General features: G+C 43.2%; 1 protein-coding gene across 1 annotated transcript in view; it reads right to left on the bottom strand.

The window, feature by feature from the left end:
- The window catches only part of galnt16 (UDP-N-acetyl-alpha-D-galactosamine:polypeptide N-acetylgalactosaminyltransferase 16), a 30,780-nt gene extending 16,853 nt beyond the window's left edge, over positions 1–13,927 (bottom strand). Inside the window, exons 1-5 of the mRNA XM_084569216.1 lie at positions 13,561–13,927; positions 7,122–7,303; positions 5,414–5,512; positions 5,241–5,308; positions 1,757–1,822 (exon numbers count right to left, since the gene is read on the bottom strand). Of these exons, the coding sequence (XP_084425342.1) occupies positions 1,757–1,822; positions 5,241–5,308; positions 5,414–5,512; positions 7,122–7,303; positions 13,561–13,773 (628 nt within the window). The 5' untranslated portion in view covers positions 13,774–13,927. The remainder of the gene's footprint in view (positions 1–1,756; positions 1,823–5,240; positions 5,309–5,413; positions 5,513–7,121; positions 7,304–13,560) is intronic.
- Positions 13,928–21,512: the final 7,585 nt, after the last annotated feature.

The following is a 21,512-nucleotide window of genomic DNA, read 5'->3' as shown; positions in this document are numbered from 1 at the left end:
TGTTTATGACCATGAGGCATTTAATAACTCAGCTTCTTGCTCTGCTTTTGGTCTCTACCGACTCCTGAGGAAAATGTTTCAGTCTTAAGAGCTCCTCCAAGGCACCAACTAACCTCAAAGTTTCCTCTAAGTGTTTATTGCTGAGAAAATCATGTTCAGCTGACTTAGCCTTTAATGCTGCAGCTGGAGGTTGATCAGAGCAGGGACAGTTGCTGGCCCTAAACCCTAAACAATGAGCTCAAGGACACTAAAATGTTTTAGTGATCCAGGGCCTCCTGCTGCTTGTTTGCTGGAGGGTGCATTTAATGCTCTAGTGCTCGATGACCTCTGGCAGCAGTTTGACACATTAAAGGAGAGAAAGTCGATGATGCCTGAAGGTGTGGAACCATTAAAAGTTAAAATCAATTCAGTGGCAGGGACAGGGACTATTCTCATCTCAACTAAATCTCTCGATGCTGTATTTTGTGATGTAAGATTTAGGTTAAACTTGATATTTTAATCATTTTGAGGCTAGACGTTCAGAAAGATTTTTGCACTGTACCTTCCAGTTGCTGTCCTAAATCCAACACGCTTACGTTTGTCTGCATGTGGTTGTTTAGTCCAAACAAAATCTTTAGTCTGCAGTTAGAGCAGCAACACCAGCAGCAACCTGGAATAAGAATTTGATTCTTGTTCCAAACTAATCAGTAACATTGGTTACTCTTGGCTTTTAGTGTCCTTTCCGTTTAGTGTTTTGCTTGTCAAGTGTTTAATTTGATTCAGCGATTCTGTGGATCATCAAAAAGACACTTGATCAGTTTGGGATCTAGTGAATTTGGAGGCCAGGTCAACACCTTGTGCTGTTCCTCATGTTTTTTTTTTCAGTTGTTCCTAAAGTGTTTTTGTGTGTGTCTGTGTCAGGCTGCATCCTGCTGGGGATGGCTGCTGCCATCAAGGAGTGTCATTGCTATGGGGTGGGGGTGCCTGGTCTGGTCTAGGTGGGTGCTGCATGTCTAAGTAACATCCACACCAATGAATGCCAGGTCCTAAAGTTTCCCAGCAGAACACTGAATAGTCACAAGATGGTCGATGTTATTTACTTCTACCATCAGTGGTTTTAATGTTGTGGCTGATCGGTGTACATGAAAGGAAGTAACAGATGGCAGTAGTCTAAGGGGAAACCAGAAGAGCTAATCAGAGGATCTCTCTCATCGATACCGCCAAAACTAGGGCCTCAGAGATGTATCGAGACACCGTTAAGCGACAGAGTTACAGCTTGGTTTTGTCACAGCTTTTAGAAATACTAAAGGTTCAACTGTTCTTCTTGCAAGGATTTTGGCTCATAAAGGATTAGCTGCTTAACTGATCAACAGAAGATTAATCAAAACTGTTTGGTTTTAAGTAATTTATCAAGCAATGATGCCACAGACTTTCTGGTTCCAGTCAGATACTTTGCTCCTTTGTTTGTTTTATTTCATGATAAAGTTTTGTGCTTCTGGGAGCATGGGTTTTTATTTTATTAATTTAATTAGCATTTAATCATAAAAAATATTTACTGGCCTATTTTATTACTTTAATTCATTGTTATCTTTTTAAATATGGCTTTAATGGATTCCTTTGTGCTGCGTAAATCAGTTTATTTCTTGATGTCTAGACTGATTAAAAAGCACACCACGTACAGCACCCATCAAGTCTCTCTCCCACTGAGACACACTGTTGCCTCCCTACCTTTCCCCTCTTTGTCCCCTCTCTCTATCTCCCCCGTCCCTCGACTCACCCTCTCTCCTGCCGTTCCTCAGGCATCGCACTTTGGGGATCTGAGAGAGCAGCTGGCAGTCCTCAGCTGGAAGAGGAGAGCAGAGAAGATGGTGTGTTATGGCGCAAGAAGAAAACACACAGTGAGAGAAAAACATCTCTTCATCGCCTCGTCAAACCCGTCACAACCCCACAAACACCATTTACTCCACATAAACACGCATAAACAAGGATACGGACTCCACCTCGCTGAAATAGTCAGAAAAAACACCACGAGCGGCTCTGACAAAACACTAGATGAATAAATTCAAACCCTTTTTCCATAAACAAATCTAGCCCATTCCCATCATCTCTTTTTCTGCATGAGCTGTTACAAACAAAACACAGGTACACACACTCGCACACACAAACCCTGGAGAGGATTAGCATTAGCAGCAGAGAGTGAGCGTGATCTTGCCGGGGGATTGCGGGGTAGATCAAGCAGACCCCTTCCCCTTCCAGCAGCGCTGACAGAAACAAGCATGACAACATGTAATCCTCTTTGATTAAATTTGCTGTGTGTACAAAACGGTTTCGTTGCATTCGAGGGGGGGGGGGGGGGGGGGGGGGGGGCTGAAAGAGATGGAGTGTGTTAATGTGGCTTCTGAGGAGTGAGACAGCTGGTGTGTGTGAGTGAAAAGCTCCAAACATATGCGACAATGTTTGCGGAGGAGACTCTTAACGATGAAGAAGTCGTGGATCACACCCACTGAGCAGATGTTGTATAGTTTTAGATGCAGCTCAAATCTTGGACTTGCTCTGTTGCTGCATTTTTCTTACACGTATACACTTCCTGTTTTACTTTGAAAAGACATGTCATCCCTGCATCTTTTGTCAGTGTGATTGTTTGTTCTTCCCTCATTAGTTTTTGTTTGTTTTTCAGTGTTGGGTTACATGCGTTTCGACTATTGTCTGGAATATCCTGCCTTTTGTCGAGTATACAAACTCCAAAAATGTTTGACGCAGACACTGGACACAGGATGGTCATTTTCTAAGCAGCATACTCAGTGACGCCAACGAAAAGCATTCTGGGACCAACACTACATAAGTCACCTCCAGATGCATCTTGGGGCAAGAACACATCTGGGCATATAAGATGAGATAAGATAAGATGAGATAATCTTTTACTTATCCCACAGTATGGAAATGTGCAGCATTGCAGCAGCAAGAGATAAAAAGATGTAAAGTGTGACAAAGGACGAGCACGAGTCCCACAATCCAATGCACGATAAAAATTTAAATTTACAGTTAGTGATGCAAAGTTGGAGTTTAATGGACGTAGTTTGGGCTAAAACTTGTACGCTAAATGTCTAAAAAGTGTTCACGGCAGTGTATTCTTGTCTTGACACCTATTGGAATCACATGCACTCCACGTTAAGATCGCTGTCCTCGATTGAAGACGACGTCCTCGTGATTAAGGCAAGCCTTAACAGGATTAGAGCCCGGACCGCCATCCCCGCTCCACCTCCTCCACCTGGCCGGCCCGCCAGGTCACGTAAGTTAAACAATCGGCTCACACTCTCACTGCATCAGCTGACTGCACGTCTGAACTCCGCCTGCACTTTGGACACAGGAGCCCTTACTTAAATGTATTAGTCTAATTACCACTTAACTTAAAATAAATTCAGATTCAGGCTGATTAAATCTGTTTTAAACATAGCTCTTTCTTTCTTTCTTTCTTTCTTTCTTTCTTTCACAACGTCCTGGAGTTTTAGAGTTGCTTCTGTGGAAACGTTCCCAAGCTGGTGCATCCGGCTGAGATGGATTTCACATGCTGGCGCTCGCCTCTTCTTGTCTGAAGCAGTTAACGGAGAGAAACTAACCTGCTGCAATTAGGAGCGTGTGGTGGAAAAAAGTTACTAATGTAACCTGGGTTCTGTGAACTCAGGAAGAATGAATTAGAGCCAACGGAAGTGTCCAAGAAAAGTTTCTGATGCTCTAGATAAGAACTAAACCTGGAGTTCATATAAAGGATTACAGTCCACAAATTAAACTGACTCATAGCAATTACCTCTGATGTGGCTTTTCCCCATTAGGGAGCACTGAAAGGGAGGCTAGGGGGAAATTTAATCAATATAAATTCATAGGTTTTATTTCACTCCTTTTTTTCACTCCTCCATTTTCATAGGATGGTTCTGCTAATGGGTCTGATGGGTCTAATGATTTATGTTGAGGACGTCACAGTATTATTATTTCAAAATATAACCCAGTCGTAATAATTACAGTTGCTGTCACTGCTGCTCGAGTGGTTCTCGGAATTTGGAAAAGCGCGTGTCCTCGACTTTTTTTGTTTGCAATATGTCTGTAAAACAAAAAGTTGAATGACGTGAACAGAGAAAAGAAGAACACTGGCCGTACAATGGTATCTGTGTTAAAAATCCAGAAACAACCTCGAGACACAGCAGCAGGAGAAACCACAGAGAAGAGCTGGAGGAAACAGAGCAGTCAGCCGGCGGGAGGCTTAATGGTTCACAGTTGAAAGCTAAAAGCCACAAACTGGAACTCAAGTGTTTGAAGCTGTTTCTAATGACGCTGGAAAGTGAAATCCAGAACAGTCTTCCTCCGAAGACGCTCTGACCGGCTCGTATCTCGCTCCCTGCCAGGCCGTCGCGGCTGCAGGTAGACTGGCAGCAGCAGAGGGGGAATAAACGAGGCATTAGTGAGCTAATAGAGCTCCCGCTGCCGCTGCCACTGAGACTCTACTGTTTAGATGTCTGGCCAGATCTGACACCTCGGAGTGTGTCTGAGCACACGGTGAATGTAGGTCGCCGTCCTGTTCCCACAGACTGAAGATGCATGTGGTAGTGATTAGAGAAAGCGCTGTGGACAGTGTAAAGCCTGAGCTCACATAATTCTCCAGCCTAATGCTGACAAAGTGGAATAATTACTGAAATGTGGTTATCCTCTCACTCCACTGTCAGTTGTGGTTAGTCACATAAAAAGATAACCCATTTTTTTTTTTATGTTGCTATTAAACTGATTCAACTCCTAATTTTCTAAATGTCAAGGTTAATGACTTCTAATTCTATTTTACATAAAAAGAGTAGCTCGTGGTTTGGTAGCGACTCCAGCTCATTTCTGCTCTTGCTTTGTTGCTAATGTATTTTCCATTTCCCTAATTTACATAAAAATCCACACCTCTGATTCAATTTCAGATTTTCTGTCATATCAAACGTCGCTCAAGGACGCTCCCGTCTCCTGACATTAAACATTTTAGATTATTTGGATTTCTCATTGTTCCTTTGACATTTACGTCATACATTCATACTGACGTTGGCGTGAAAGACGCCTGGATCCCAAGATCAAAACCAGGATTTTTAGAAGGGGTGCACCACATCACATTTTAGAATTATTTCAATTTCCTGAAACTTTACACAATCCAAATGATCTCGCTTACATTCAACACACACACTGTGCAGCATTAGCATTCATTCACACTGAAAAGGAAAAAAAAAACTAAAACTCACGGTCGGAGCTGAAGTCGTCTATCAGGATTATTTCTTGAATCAGAGATGGAGGAGTTCGCATCAGGACGCTGAGCGAGAGGCGAGACAAGGAGAGGGACGAGATGAGAGGGAGAAAACAATAGACGGTGTCACTGCTCCCGTTTGACCGGGCGGTCGGCGTTCGACCTCTTTACCTTTTGATGGTGCGAAGTAGAGTGGAGCGAGCCTCATTGTGGAAAGTGATGATGATGCTGGTGGAGGGAAGGTCTGGATCAAAATTCAGAGATGCACACCTAGAGACAGAAGAAGAAGAAGAAGAAGAAGAAGAAGAAGAAGTAGAAGAAGAAGAGGAGTGTGAGCAGGTTCACCTTCTTTCCTTTTAGACGTCACATAAACAAACACACCCACACTGGAAGGTGTTTTGGGCAATGCTGCTCCACAGAGTCGCCTCAGCATTGTTGCTGTAGTGACATGGAAATACCCAGTTGCCTGGCAACAACTGCACAGACTTCTGACCCTTAGCTTTAATCTACTACCTGTTGCTGGGAGCTCTGAGCACAAGTCAGAAGGCATGAAGACGTGTTCCTGCAACTGATTCGCTGCTTTGTCTCTTCCTCTATAAAGAATGACGTTAAGGCAACTAAATATATCATCAGTGAGTCATGATGAACACTTATATTTTTGCTTAAGTCACCTATTGGCTTAATTTGTACCTGCAATCTAGCAAACGCCAACCTGAAAAATGGTGCTAACTTGTAAGTGCCAAAAACTGCAGTTCCTCTAATGGCCACTTGAGGCTGAGTCAATCCCCACAGACCTCCGTGTTAAAAGGCAGCGGAAATAAACATCCTTACAGTCTGGTCTCTATGGCAACTTTCTCCATTCATGACAAATGTATGAATCTCCACTCATGCTCTATCCCATCCTGCTGGGGATGGCTGCTGCCATCAAGGAGTGTCATTGCTATAGGGTTGGGGGTGCCTGGTCTGGTCTAGGTGGGTGCTACATGTCTAAGTAACATCCACACCAACGCTTGGTCCAAAAGTTTCCCAGTAGAACACTGAACTGTCACAAGACGGTCAATGGAGAAAGTGTAATTTGGAAAATGATGCACATGCTTCATCAGAAAGGCTCTTGTGTGCAGTGACATTTAAGTGACATTACGGTTTTTCAAATAGTCCTGAATGCACATGTTGTTATTTTTATAAAGAATGATATAATCACAGAGTAAAGTGGTCACAACGGTAAACGCAACTACAGTATAATGATCTTTTAATGACTTCTAACTACTTTAACTGAGCTTATGACTCACTTCCGTCTGTTCCTGTTAATTTATGCCTCACTGTAGCACTTACCAGCAAGCCGCTTTAAATAAGGAGTGACAGCCAACGTTACATTATAGTATAAATGAAAAGGGAAATGTTTGGTTGAATACCAGTGAGCAGCATTAATGAGACAAAGAAAACTTTGGTAAGTGGGTTTTAAACCAATTAGAGAAAAGTGAGAAGGCTCAAAAGAATAACTGAACAATTACTTCACTTCCAACTCTCAAAGAGGATTCAGAGAGCATATTATAAACAGAATAAAGGAGGTGTTTTGACTCTGTTCAGCACAAGGACTTCCACATTTGCAAAACTTTAACAAACGAGAATAAATGCAAGTAACTCTCATAATGTTATATTGATAACTGGAATAAAACCAATTTCTTTTTAAGTATCTCTTGAAATTTTCAAAGTTTAACATTTGATTTAAAATATCGATGAGACCATGAGACAGATCTTTCAGCACAACTCCAAATCCAGCTCACGTCGTTATTTGTCCCTGATCCACTTGTTGCGATCAAAGCAGGCAGACAGCAGCTGCTCTGAGGTGTTGAGACTTTTTTAATTCAACGCTGCTCACCTGTAGTGTCGGGTGTCTCGGATGGCTCGGTCGGGGCCCAGGCGGTCGCTCTCCTGCAGGTTGAAGGCGTGCTCTCTGTACGGGTCATCGCCGGGTTTGAGCTGCTTCGCTGCCAGGTAGGCCCTCTCGTCGAAGCTGCCCAGCAGCTGGCCCTGTTGCTCGGCCCGAGGGGGCTGCGTCACCTGCGCGGGGCATAACAGGGCACGCTTAAATGCTTAGAAAAACAGGGTTGATATGAACGGTTGAGACGCGGAGTTACTCATGTGCACACACGAAGGTGAAAACACAGCAGCACAAGTTGTTCTCAAGAAGGGAATTAACTGCCTGTCTGAATGTGTTCTTCAGAAGAAGAAAAAATGTTTTACAATAATAAAAAGAGTAATAAGGAACACACACAGCTTCCTGGCTCAAGATTTAGCCAATATACTCCTCCACCTTTAAATTTAGGCAAGTCTAAAAATATTTCTCATCTCAAACTAATCCCCTACTCTTTTACTGCAAAGTAAAAACCCTGCATGATGGTTTTTACCAGCATTAATATTCTCTTGTCACAGCTGTGCACGCATCACCAGTTTGTTTTAGGACTCGGAAGAATAATAGCTTCTCTGCAAATTCTGCAGTGGTTATTAAAGTGCACTGCCCCTTGTTAAATAAATAAATTGCTCTAACTTTTAATCCAGTTTCAAGAAAAGTATCGGCCAAACGATTAAAATGCAAATGCTGTTTTTTTTTTTATTGAGGTCACCGTGTCAGTAGTGACCGGGCAAAATGGGACGGGCACTCATCAAACCAGGAGACACAGCCCATAAATCATGAGTAATTAATGGATTTTCCCCTCAAGGAGCTTTAACACTGGCTGGCAGGCTTGGTGAGTGGGAGGTTAGAGCAGCTGATGAATACATAAAGGCAGACGAGAGCAGCCCTCATCAAAGAGAGGCAGCAGCAGTAAAATGGACAGAGAGAGAAAGGCAGAGGTTTTGTTCTGCGCTGCTTTATTATCAAAAGGTCAGTGTAGTTGGAGAATTTCAGGTGAGGATGACCTCATTTTCAGTCTCATCAGAGGAGCAGCGTGACCCGAAACTGAAGGATTCACATACAAGTGTCTGCAGCGCACAGAAAGTAGATTGACAGAGCTGATATTTTCATACAATAGACCAAATTATGTCTATTGTGACAAAAACAGCAAACAATCTGACTCATCTGACTTCTGTGTCTTTGCTCTGTGTTTGCTGCTTTGGCCACCCTCATTGCGTTCATGGTGTCTGTTTCAGAAGCTGTTTGACACGGCACCGCAACACCAAGCAACAAACTGCATCTAGCTGGAGAAAATAGTGGAGTTATTAGGGAATACAGAGCGAAACAAAGGTGACTACTGGACTAAAGGCCTCAAGATAACTGCTCATGCCTTCAAATGGGGTTGTGTTCACAAGTAAATATGATACCATACTGCCATATGAGCAGCGCCCTCTTGTGGTGTTCACAACCACTAGAATAAAATTTAAATAAAATGTGAATAAGATTTAAAATTATTTTATGTCTCAGGACAAAGTTGACATTGCCAGCAACCTCATATTTTCATTGTGCCTTTATATTTCCTACATAATAAGTAAGCTTGCTAAACTGTTAGCCTCGGTTAGCCTAGGACTAGAGAAGTTAAACAAAAGTTTAACGCTAACAGTTAAGCAAGCTAACAACCAGGTAACTTAATTAACATGGTAAATGTTATAAAGAAAACTCAAAGTACGAAATTACAATACAATAACTCACCATGGAGTGCTGCCATTTCTAAAAACGTCACATTAAAGACGAGCAAATCAGAAAGCAGCATTGAACAGCTAACCAGCAGCTAGCTAGCTTGCTAGCTAACTAACGGACAATTTAAAGTAAAATCCGAGCTAGCAGATTAGCATTAGCTTTAATCTCGAAGACATTTTTGGAATTGTTAACACAGACTAATATTTTTCAAACAATCACTAAATTTTCACAAAATTGTAGAAATTATTTATTTAGGTTGTTAAAAATATCGCAAAAGTTAGCAAAATGTATATAGTTTTAACCTCACAGCTATATAAAATAGGAGATATAAACTAGCTAAGTGCTAACAGCGCTAAAAAGATACCCATAATGCAACACTCTCTTAAAGTGACAGTGACAACTAACGTTTCAAAACAGTAACTGACATTTTTATGACCCACTATCACTTGTTCTATATTTATTGATACGTTTTAGTATTATGTAGAATATAAAATATGTAAAATACTATAGTTTATAGAGGAAAATATTAAATAAAGTTTCTGTGCACTTTGTTGGAATAAATCAATGCATCATAAATACATGTGTACATGATATTTGCCAAAAAATCCCAAGATAACTAAGTGAGTAACCACAATCCCACCACAACCATTAACACAAACTATTTGTTTAAAGCCTCCAACCAACAGACAAGCAACCCTGATTAATTATGTCCTTAGGAGTCCAGACCAAAATGCACATTTTTCCCAGTATTTTGCACAAACAACACCATTTTCACAGTAAAATTATATGCAAACACAAGTCTCTGCATACTGCACACTGCTAAACCTGAACAGAATGCTGACCTGGGTGCGTACAGTCGATTTGCAGGCTTAACACCATTAGTTATAGTTAGCCGCCAAAAACACAAGCTTTTAAGTGACGGCACGGGTATATGGAGATAATACCCCACATAGCACAACCTCTTTAATTACACACAATATAAAGTTACAGCGTCATCAAGTTTGCATCATCTGTTTGCTCTGACTGTTAAAGAAAATATCTGTGTCACGCATGTTGTAATCATTTGTGAAGGTTAAATACTAGTGCTCTCTGAATCACCTTGGAGAGGACATGAGCAGTGCTGCAGGCCTATATTTACCGCTACTATTAGTTTTACTAGATTTAGCTTTGAAGACAGGAACTAAGAGCTCTATGATGACAGAGCTGGGCAATGAAACACAAAGCACGATAGGCAGTATGTTTTTTTCATCTGAGACGGTCACAACAGCTAAATTGGATGGCAGCAGGTCATTCCAAAACCTTGTAATCCTCAAGTCTCACTCTGATTAAATGTTAAAAGCTACACACACAAAAAACTGGCACTCTGAAGATAATAAGACAAAAATAACAGAGGGCTCTTCGGGGTTCGGTCTGCTGAATTAAATATGAACTTCGTCTGCTGGCTCTTTCAAGCCGAGCTAAAGGACTCGGAAAATCACGCACAAGAAAAATCGGCCTGATTGGAGATGCAGCACCGCCGAGGCTCTGAGTCTGCAACAGCAGAGAACGACACACCGCAGTGTGTAGCAGCAATGTTGTGTGTTTAATCCTATTTCGGATGGGTTCACCTGATGCAGGAAGCGTGGAAACTTACTGGTAATTTCTTCTAAAAATACACTTTTGCTACTGGAGAGAAAGGATTCATGTAAAGCACATAATGCATAAAATGTGGTTTTAGGTTATGGCAACCTATTTATCCTGAGCTGCAGGTGGTTTTGCAAACTCATTAATGAATGGGCTGCACAGTTTGTTCACATGAAACCTAAATTCGTTCAGCTTCCAAAGATCCTGAACACTTCTAACGCTTCTTCTTGTATTTCTTAAACTAAAAAAAATAATAAAATAAACACATATAGCAAAACGTAAGAAGGCATAGAAAGGCATGATTTGAAGAAAAGCTTAACGGCCTTAAAAATACATTTTCTTAAGCAGCTTCTGCCAAAGTTGGATTATTTTACAAGAGAGATTTGACGTAGCTTGGTTAGCTGGAAGAAAAGTGAGGTATTTCACAAACCACACACGCAGTATTGATGAAGCTGAGATGTTAATAAATAATCAGACGTGGAACGTTTCAGGTTAGGCTTTCAGGGGCTTTATGACATGATGTGCTTGTCCTGAACCTTTGTCCTTTGTCGCAAACTCTTTGAGTTACTGTAACCAAATATGCTGTTAATCCGAGCCCAGACGAGGTTGTTAACGGCACATTTAACCTAATTCTCTTGAGAAGTGTTTATATGGTCACATGTCAGGGAAAAAAAAGTCTTGGCACCTAAACCCAGCAGAGTCCGAACACAGTGACACCGACCCGGGGTTAAATAATAGATTACTACTAATGTGTACACATGATATTAAGTTAAAGAGGGGGATGATGACCGACTGATGGCTCGGCCGTCGTCACATGTTTACGACATGAGGCCTCCGCAGCAGATGTGCAGGTCAGAGAGAAATTGAATTAGACCGAAGAACAATGTTCACACACTCCATTACCGTCGACTGGAAATCAGCGCTGGGAAACGAGAGGAAACAAGAGCCAGAGCAAACAACTCTCACGGATGACGTCATGAGTGAATCAAATGCTGCTAATGAACGTACTTAAACGGAGAGAAAGAAAGAGGGACGGAGGAGGGTTGGAGGGACGGGCACTGGAGGAAAAAAGAGAGAGAGAGAGGAAAAGGACGAGAGAGGCAGGACTAAAAAAAAAAATAATAAAGAAAGGAGGAAAAGATCGGGAGAGAAAGAGATGGGTGGAGAGAATAAAAATGAAGGAAAAAATTAGATGAGGGCTGAGACAGAAAAACTAGAGACATGATGAAGAAAGAAAGAATAGGAGAAGAAGAGAAGGAAAAATAAAACAGGATACAAAAAGGGAAATGAAGAGAAAGGGGTAAGGACATGGCATGGATGGAAAAGACAATTACAAAAAAGGCAAAGAAAGAAAGGAAGAAAGAAAGAAAATATATGGACGGGATACATAAAGGCAAAGAAAAGAAAGAAAGAACGAAAGAAAGAAAGAAAGAAAGAAAGAACAAGACAAATGCATAAGGAAAAGAAAGAACAGAAAAACAGAAAGAACAGGAGATGAGGCAGAACACAGGAAAGACAGAATTAGGGAAGGATAAAGTAAAGGCAAAGAAAGAAAGAACGAAAGAAAGAAAATATATGGAAGGGAAACATATAAGGCAAAGGAGAGGAAGAAAAAAGGGGTAAGAAAGAAAGAAAGAAAGAACATGGCATGGATGGAAAAGACAATTACAAAAACGGCAAAGAAATAAAGAAAGAAAGAAAGAAAGAAAGAACTGTGGGACCCTGTTGTGCGGCGTTGGCAGCCTGTGAGCTCCAGGTCAGATTACCAGAGCAAACTGCAGCGAGGAGATCTCAGTTTGGTGTGGAAGGTGAACGACCCCGCTGAGCAAATGAAACATTCATCTGAAGCAAACAGTTCAAAGTACGAATTGATTAGAAGAAAACGCTTCCACGTCCGTCTGTCCGTCTGTCTGTCTGTCCGTCCGTCCGTCTGTCTGTCTGCCTGTCAGTCTGCATACATGCATGCGTCCCACGTTCAGATGCATTTTGAATTATTAAAATCCTGGTGACAACGTTTTAATGTGTGGGCCACAGCCGAGGCCGTCTCATTGATCCACTGTGCACTATTCTCCTCAGATTACAACACAACACTTAACGGGCTGATCTGAGAGAGTACGAGGTGGCAGCAGAGTGGGATTTATAATATTCTTTTACAATTTTAACTACATTCACATTCTTTTATAAGAAACTTTTACAACGCACCTCTTCTGATTGTCACTAATGGGCTCTTTTAAAAGGTAGACACACTGATCCCTGTTCATCAGACCGGTTTATTTACAGCTCTAACAGGCTACAGGTCTTGTATCTCTTTACACTTAATGCAGCCCAGAGCCTGCAGCCAAACTGAGCAGATATTCTAATCTGAGCTGGCACACGCTCAGCCACCGAGCCGGAGCACTGTCTGCTGTGTTTGCTGTGTTGCAACCTGGAGGGAGGTTACACGGAAAAGCCTGACAACCACCACACCTACAAGCCACGGCGTTCACCACCAGAGGTTATTTTCACTTCTCTTCCTCCTCCACCTTCTCCGCCCTGACGCAGGCTCGAACACAGACCCCGGGGGCCCTTTAATGACAGAGTGCACAGTGCAGAGGCGACCTGAGAGCTGGATGCTTTCCGCCTCCCTTGTGCAGCCCAGGAAAGGTCTGAGCATAATATGGTTTACGAGGCGTTTGCGCACGACGCACAGGACTTATGGAAAGCCTCTTACGGGTGCTTGAGATTTCTCCCAGGCTCCGGTAGAAAGCAGGAAAGGCAGGAAAACACAAAGACACAGGGATGATTGTGCAGCACAGCCTGTGGAGTAATAATAATAATAATGATGATGATGATGGGAATGGAGGAGGCTGAAGACGGTGTTGAGCCTGTGCATGTCCGTCAAACACGCTCCTGCTGTGGCACCCAGCTGTGCACCACCACCTCCTCCTCCATCCTCATCATCGCCAGGTCTCTCATACACACACACACATGCACATCAACATGCAGCACACACTCTCCTGCAGCGGCTCCTGCCTTCCTCCCTCCCCTACCCCACCTCCTCCTCTTTGCTCCCCTCACTCACTATCAGCGGGATGGTCCTGTCGTCGCGGTGGATCTCCAGCCGCCCGGGGACCGCCTTCTGCCCGTGGCCCCTGCCGCGGGTCTGCGACGCCGACGACGACGGCGACGACGACGACGACGACTGTGGCTTGTTGTCCTGCCACAGGTAATAAAACGTGCCCAGGATCCACGCAACGGTCAGAATCGCGATGGCGTTGGCCCGTATCCTGCGCATGGTGAGCCCATATGGAGGGCGAGCCCGGCTGGTTCAGGTCCGTCCGCGGCAGAAGGTGCAGCCTCCCCCGCCGGTGATGGGTTGAACCGCAGCGCTGACAGACAACCTCTCTCTCTCTCTCCCTCTCTCTCCCCCTCTCTCTCTCTCAGTCTGTCTCTCCGCGAGCAGCAGCAGCAGCAGCAGCAGCAGGCTCTTCTACTGGAGCTCTGCCTCTCTGCTGGGATTTGCGCACTGACAGAGCCACGGTCCTAGCGCCGAGTCATACCATCTCTTCAGTGCACGCGCGCCTTCGTGCACGCGCACACACACTGTCAATCCACTGGGGACAGTGAAAGAAAGGGGATGTCCTGCACAACCTGCATCCAGCAGGGATCCACACTTGGAGCAGGGATCCACACCAGCTGGGGAGACAGAGCAGAGGAGGGTCAGCCTCGCCACCTTTTAACCTCCGCTCGTTGTGGATTTTAAAAACCCTTTTGGTTTTTACTTCCAAGAACATCATCTCTTTCCCTTTAAAACCCAAAGGACTTCCCCTTGTTTGCATCAGCCCATGCATTAAAAGCAGCAGAGGAGCACGTTTACTCACACTGCATGCAACACGTATGATCAGTTTAAAAATACACTGCCTGGCCAAAGGCACACATTCTCTGTGGCATTGTTTCCATAAGCTTCTGCACTGTCACCAGATTTATTTCCACCCAGTGTTGCATTCATTTCTCACCATGATCTTGTATTGGTGATGGGAGAGTCTGACCACTGCACAAAGCCTTCTCCAGCACATCCCAAAGATCCTCAATGGGGTTAAGGTCTGGACTCTGTGATGTCTCATGCTCCCTGAACCACTCTTTCACAATCTAAGCCCCATGAATCCTGACATTGTCATCTTGGAATATGACCGTGAACATCAGGGAAGAAAAAATCCATTGATGGAATAACCTGGTCATTCAGTATATTGAGGTAGTCAGCTGACCTCATTCTTTGGACCCATAATGTTGCTGAACCTAGACCTGAGCAACTGCAGCAACCCCAGATCATAGCACTGCCCCCACAGGCTTGTACAGTAGACACTAGGCATGATGGGTGCATCACTTCATCTGCCTCTCTTCTCACCCTGATGCCATGGTTCTCCACTATCCTTCCAGTTTTTAATAATGCGTTGGACAGGTCTTAACCCAGTTTTAGTAGTTTCTACGATCTCCTTAGATGTTTTCTCTGCTTGATGCATGCAAGAGATTTCATCAGTTGGGGTTAAATAACTTGTTGCCAGCTGAAAGATAATCAAGCAGAAACAGTCTCCATCTGAAGCCAGACTTTTGCTTCTTTATCAGATCCACGCCGTGGTCTGGCATGCACCTTCCCAGAAATACAACTACACTGCATGTCGCAGCAGTGCAGACGGCGACGACCGTGACCGGTCTGAGATGAATTTACTCGTCACCGTCCCTGAGTGGACGAACACTCAGGGCACAGAACACTCCCCCTCCTCCTGCCTCCTGCACACTATCCAGTCAGACGTCTCCTCTCTTTTCTGTGCTGCAGTGATTTCAGTGAGGTTTTACCGTTCCTCAACATTTATTTGCTCCAACTTCAGTGTGAGCCGCTCACTTCCAGTCACCATTGTCTGAAAATGCTCATGATGATGTAGTCCTCCCCTCTGCACAGGCAAGGGCCCTGAATAGAACCATTGCAGAGTGCAGAGGAATAAACTAAGATTTACTCTTAATCCACAGAACATCCTGAAGTTTTTAATGGGGGATATTTATTCTGTATAAAGTTATTATGACTCAGGTTCAGGAACAAGCCTTATGCTAACCCCCCAACCTCCCTCTCGCTCTCTCTCTGTGTTTGCTTGTGTCAGTTCTTAACCAGTCTCTACTCATCCCTCTCTTTGCTTTACCTCCTCTTTACTACTTCATTAAAGGAATGAGGGGACACCCACATCTCGTCCCTTCATTTGACCTCTTTCATTCCTTCCCTCTGACCTCTCATCTCTCCGTCGATTTCCCCCGAGTCCCGTCTGTTAATAAACTTTCTGGGATGCCAGAAACCAAGGCGTGGTCTTCGTCAGCACAAAGAAAAATGGAAATAAATCAAAAACTATCCGCATGCGCCACAGACAAATGAGGAAATATGTTCATTTAAATGAACTGTCACTTTAATTTCTCGCAGGCTTCTTCCCCCTCAGCCAGACTCTAAATGTAATCTGCATACTTACTACTGCAACATATGCATCCCCTCTGAATAAGAAGAAGCTCAGAACATTATTCTGGGTATGCATTTTCAATTATGCATTTGAATTAAGAGCCTGCAGCTCACACACGGCGCACATTAAGTGACGCAGCTGAATTGATCATGAAGAAGAAAAAGAAGAAGCTGCATGAATATTCAACTCCTTTTCAAATTAATTCTGGGTTTGCACAGATGACCTCTGTGACTTCTTCAGTGTGCAAATAAATCTGTGAGGCGTAAAAAAAAAAAAGAAAAAGTCGGAATACATTAGACTGAGAGGACCCCTTCTCCAAAAATCCATAACGGCCTTTAAACATCCGCGCACACCAGCGAAGAAATCAGAGGCTCGCATTAACACCCCAGAGGCATAACAGAGCTGAGGAGGCTGAAATTGTTCATCTTATTCCCTCTCTGCCAGAAGAAACATAGAAAAACAGACCACAGCATGAGCTCATCCAACCCCACCTAACGGCGTCCACACAGCTGGGCCCACCAGCAGCAGCAGCAGCAGCGGCAGCAGCACAGAACCAGGGAGTTTTCCCTCATCAGAAACATGAAGAAACTGGATCCAGAGACAGAGCAGAGCAACACGGAGTTAAAGGAAAATCGATTTCCAGCTGCACCTAATCTGTGAAGCATTCAGGCAATTATTTGGTGATAAAACATGATAGGATTAATGGCTTTCTGCACAAAATGTCCTCTCAAATGCTATTTTTCTATCACATTTGCCATATTTCCACCAAAGACCTCAATTATAAATTGTAATATACAACTTGCAGTGGCTTTATTAAAGGTAAAACAAACATTTTGTGCTTTAGTTTTGGGTCGTCAGGTTGGAAATACTCATATTTGGTTATTTAAAGTGACCGAAACAGCATTTAACTCTAAAATTATTAAGTATTTATCAAGGGATTGCAAGTATGTTTGACGTTTATCACCGAACAGAACTGATTTACGGCATGGAAAGAGAATTTTTCCACAAATGAGCGACTCAGGATGGGCTCCTGTTGAAGGGAAAGTGTGCACAGAACAAAAATAAGCAGATTTTGGCTCTGTGATCTGTGAAAAAAAACGAGAAAACGGCAGCTTTAAATGAAGAAAATCTTAAAAACCTCTGGCTTTACCACAGATAGCACAACCTCTCTTTCATCAGTATATTACAGCTTTGTAAAATTCAGTGTAATAAGCTGTGTGAGAGCTCTGTGAGCTGTGTCTGGTGTCTCTGCGGAGCTCTGCGCTTGGAGGTTAATCTCATTATACATGTAAGCCGTCTTCCTTCTCTTCATGAGGCCCATCAGCCCATGAGATCCCCCCTCCACCCACCCCACACACACACCCCGTATAGCATGTGTGTATAGAAAGGGAAGGTCGCGGGGGTCAGAGGCACATCTGGCTCAAGGCTGCGTGATATTTGTCTTCATTCGTACGGACAGGGCTGCGCCTCTCGCGGCTCTGCTGTCGCTGTTGTCTTTGAGAGGGACAGTGACGGCTCAAAGCAGGAAGGGAAAAGTCTCTACACATCCAGACAAGGAGAGGATACGCGATGGATGGGGTGTTGGCACTGGCAGCTCAGCTGAGAACGCTTGCACACTCTCAAGTCCTTTTTTTTCTTTTTTTTTGCATTTTGTCTCCGTTTAGATGTGGAAACCCTGCCCCGAACTGACTGGGCAACGTCAAGATTAGTGGATGCAGAGAGGAGTTTCCAGGCCAGTCAGTCCACCGCTCATGTCAACAATCTCTCCCCGGAGACGCATGGAAAGACAAAGCTCCACATTCCCATGTCGGCTGTGAAAAAAAATAAAAAAAATGAGGGGGGAGAAAGGGAGACGAGGGAGACAAAGTTAAATAAACTGGGTGGAAACTTGGAGCAAAACGCTGGCCTCATCATTCAGAGGCATGATTCATCAAAAACCAGCACACACAAATCACAACAAGCTGAGAAAACAAAGAAAACAGAATATCGATATTTTACTTTAATCGTTTTTGTCGGGCAAGTTGAAAAGTAATAATCTGCTGACTTCATAAGAAAACCATGTCAGAGTTGATGTAATGTCATCAAGACATAAATGAAGAGTAATAAACCGTCAGTCTGCAGTTAAACAGTTTTCAGTCAACCGCACTGTTAGCTAAATGCTAACTTTACCATGCTAACAAACTGACAGGGAAAAACGTTAATGTGCTTACTAGCATTTTAGCATGCTAGCGTTTGCTAATTAGCACTAAACAGAAGGTGCATCAGAAGGAAATCTTTCATTTATCCTCTGGGAACCATGAAGATATTATTAAAAGATAATTTCAAATCAAAAATCATGTCGCAAACTTTTAGCTTGGATGGGTCTTCATTCTTCTGTAAGCTAAATGCTAAAACAATGCTAACAAGCTCTCAAGGAAAGCTCTAAAAAACAATTTTTTTTTATCAGCAGATATAATGATTATCGTGTTCACTATTTTAATTGCTAATTAGCACTAACCACAAGGTGCAGTGGAGTAAACATTAGAGTTAAAGCTTTTATAAGTCATCCTCTGGGAACCACGAATGGTTCTTTAACTAATGCAATAAAATGCATGTCACAAATATTTCCTCTTACCCTACAGGTATATTGATTATCATGTATAGTATATTAGCTAAGTGTGTTAGCATGCTAGCATTTGCCAATTACGCTGAGGACAAACGAGAGTAGAGGAAAACGTTTTTGCAAATCGTCCTCTGGGAACCATGAACATCTCCACCAACTAACTATTCATACAGTAGTTGTTGACCTAAAGAAAAGTAGACTAATAGCAAATTTACACGGTTTTATTTGCACACGAATGGTTAAACAGGATCAAAGAGGCAACGGTTATCAGGGGCGTGTGGGTGTGGTGCTGTTTCTTCAACAAATATATCTACAAGCTTTTTGTTCTGTCGTGACCTCTGACGTTGCACTGGGACGGTAGACAAGGCTTTTTCATTCGGGAAGCAAGAAAGTGCATGTTTGAGTGAGCAAAGACAAGTTTTAATGTTTGTCTAAGGTTCGGTGTAGGTGAAGTCTCCAGAGGAAATGAATGTATGTCAATGGCATGTCCTCTGAAGCGATGAAAACGGCACGACTTTATGTGTGTGAGTTCAGCCGTTTACTCCCGGGAATAATCACTGCTGGCATTTCAGACAGCTCTGCCAGAATCCAGAAACGTGAACAAAGACACAAACACCACACACACACACGAACACACACACTCAGACATCCCCCGTAAGCCTCTGTGGAATTCCACAGTGATAACAGTGGAAGTTCAGCCAATCGCCTCTCGGCTGTAAACGCTGATCATCGAGCTCAAAGATGCACAAGTTCGGTCTTGTGTGCGTTGCGTGTGTTACGCAAACACAAGCACCGGGGCGTAGACGCACAATGAGCAGGAATTTATTTGAACTTCTCTCCTGATGTTGGGTGAACAGATTTCCCATGCTGCTTCGCTGCAGACCGGAGAGAACTGTTTACAATAATCATGAGTCGACCATGGATGAATGGAAGGCCTTTCTGTGTGGAGTTTACATGTTCTCACTGTGTTTGCATCAATTTCCTCCCACCATCATCAAAAGAAATATGGGTGCTAGGTGCTGGGTTAGGTTGGCCCACAGTGTTGTACAATTGTATAATGACAAATAAAGCCCTTTATCTTTCTCTTTTTATATTTCAGGATTTCAAATTTAGCGTATTTTATTTGTTTATTTGGTGAGGACTGTGGACAGTGGTACTAATGCATGCCGTTGGGTAAATATGCAAGATTTAGCTGGAAGACTGTTTCCAACCGTAGTGTTCACGAGAAGAGTCTTTATGAACATGGTCCTCTGTTTGTAAGTCCTGGAACATTATGTTCAATGCTTGTGTAAGAGGAAATCATTCCTCTTCATACTGGAAGGTAGCAGTAATCTGTGTTCATTATTCGAAAGGGGAAAACAGAAGCGGAGGCAGATTTAGGTGAACATTCATTATTACAGTTGTGTGAATGGTTTTCTATCGCCCTTCACGCCGCGTCCCGTCAGTTTGATATGATTTCACTTTGTGGGTTGAAGTGGGCGCCCTCCAACTTTCTGACAGCCTTCTGCTTGCTGGGCTGAAGATCTCAGTCACAGACGTAGTGGTGAGATGAGTAGAGCCGGTCGCTTCCTGAATCACCCGGGTTAATGATGCGAATCTTCGCACTCAATCAGGAATCACGAGTCTGAGGTCTTCATTAACCCCGGATGAGATGATTCGGTTCACTGACTTCACTACTGTCAGTGAAACTAAGTAATAAGTTAAATGTTGCATGGATATGTATAGCCTGTGTAAAAACAGGCTGCAAGTCAGCACCATCAATAGCATTTAATAGTACTCCACAGCAGCTAAAAGTCTAATAACTTTGACAAATAGTTGATGTGCAACCTCCGTCTCTCTGTTACCACAGGACATTTGGTGAAGTTGTTAACTGACTGCTGTCCAGAGGATTTGGACCGTTCCTCCGCTAGCGTTACCGAATGCCTTTACAGATGAGTGTTCATTGCAGCAGTCAACTAGTCTGTACAACCCCTAGCTCCTACTGGTTGAATCATCATGTGCTGCACACTGTTTTCATCATAAGAGTCCGGTCAACGAAATGTGTCTTCTGCGACAGTGTTTTCTATTGAAAAAAATGTTGAATGTTAAACTTGCATCAACTGCATTGGTGTAAAATGTTGGGTCTAATAATAAACTTTTTTTTTTATAGGGGTGGATTCTGTCTGTAAGTTACCAGCTATAATTAAATAAGTCCAACTGTTTTCCTAATCAGCCGTTCACAGAGAGCAGCTACAGTTATTTTCCAAACCCTGACGTCTGATGGAACAAAGCTTCGTTTATGATTTCTTTTAAGCTGGCCACGCCGGACGGGTGGAGCTCCAGGATGCAGAGTCTTGTGAGCAGGAAAGTACACCAACCTGTTGTGTAGATATTGTCAAACTGTTACTTCGCTGACGCCGTGAGCTCTCTTCATCCTTAGATTATTGTTGGCAAAAGGGACAGCGCATCCTGTTGGAGGGGAGCCACCATAGCTCAACTTTACACACACCTATTAAATACATACCATGAACATAACATATTATGGTGAAATAGATTCTCATGGAAATCTGTGCAGCTGTTTGATTCAGATCTTACATTCCATAGGAATTGGTATTAATACCCAACTCTGCTCCTGATGTGGCTTAGTGAGCAGCCAGCTGTCAGCGGGTGTTATTGTAAGTCTGTGGATGTATGAGCCACAAGCAGCAAAGAAAACGCTTTCCTGCAAACCCCAAAACTGTGACGGGGAGTGTTGTTATCTGCAGAAAACAAAGATGCATGCTAGCTGCTCCATGAGGCTAGCATGGCTTAGACAGAGAGGTGATTTATGCTAAACGCTAACCTCAACATGACGGAGAACGTGCATAAACAAACCAGGAAATGTGAGATGAAATGTGAAGAAAATAGCTGAGACATTTCACTAAAAAACAGAAATGTAAACGTCATGGTGGACCA

This window comes from Chelon labrosus (genome assembly GCF_963514085.1).
Source record: "Chelon labrosus genome assembly, chromosome: 20".
NCBI lineage: Eukaryota > Metazoa > Chordata > Actinopteri > Mugiliformes > Mugilidae > Chelon > Chelon labrosus.
This window is presented reverse-complemented; position numbering and strand designations above follow the sequence as displayed.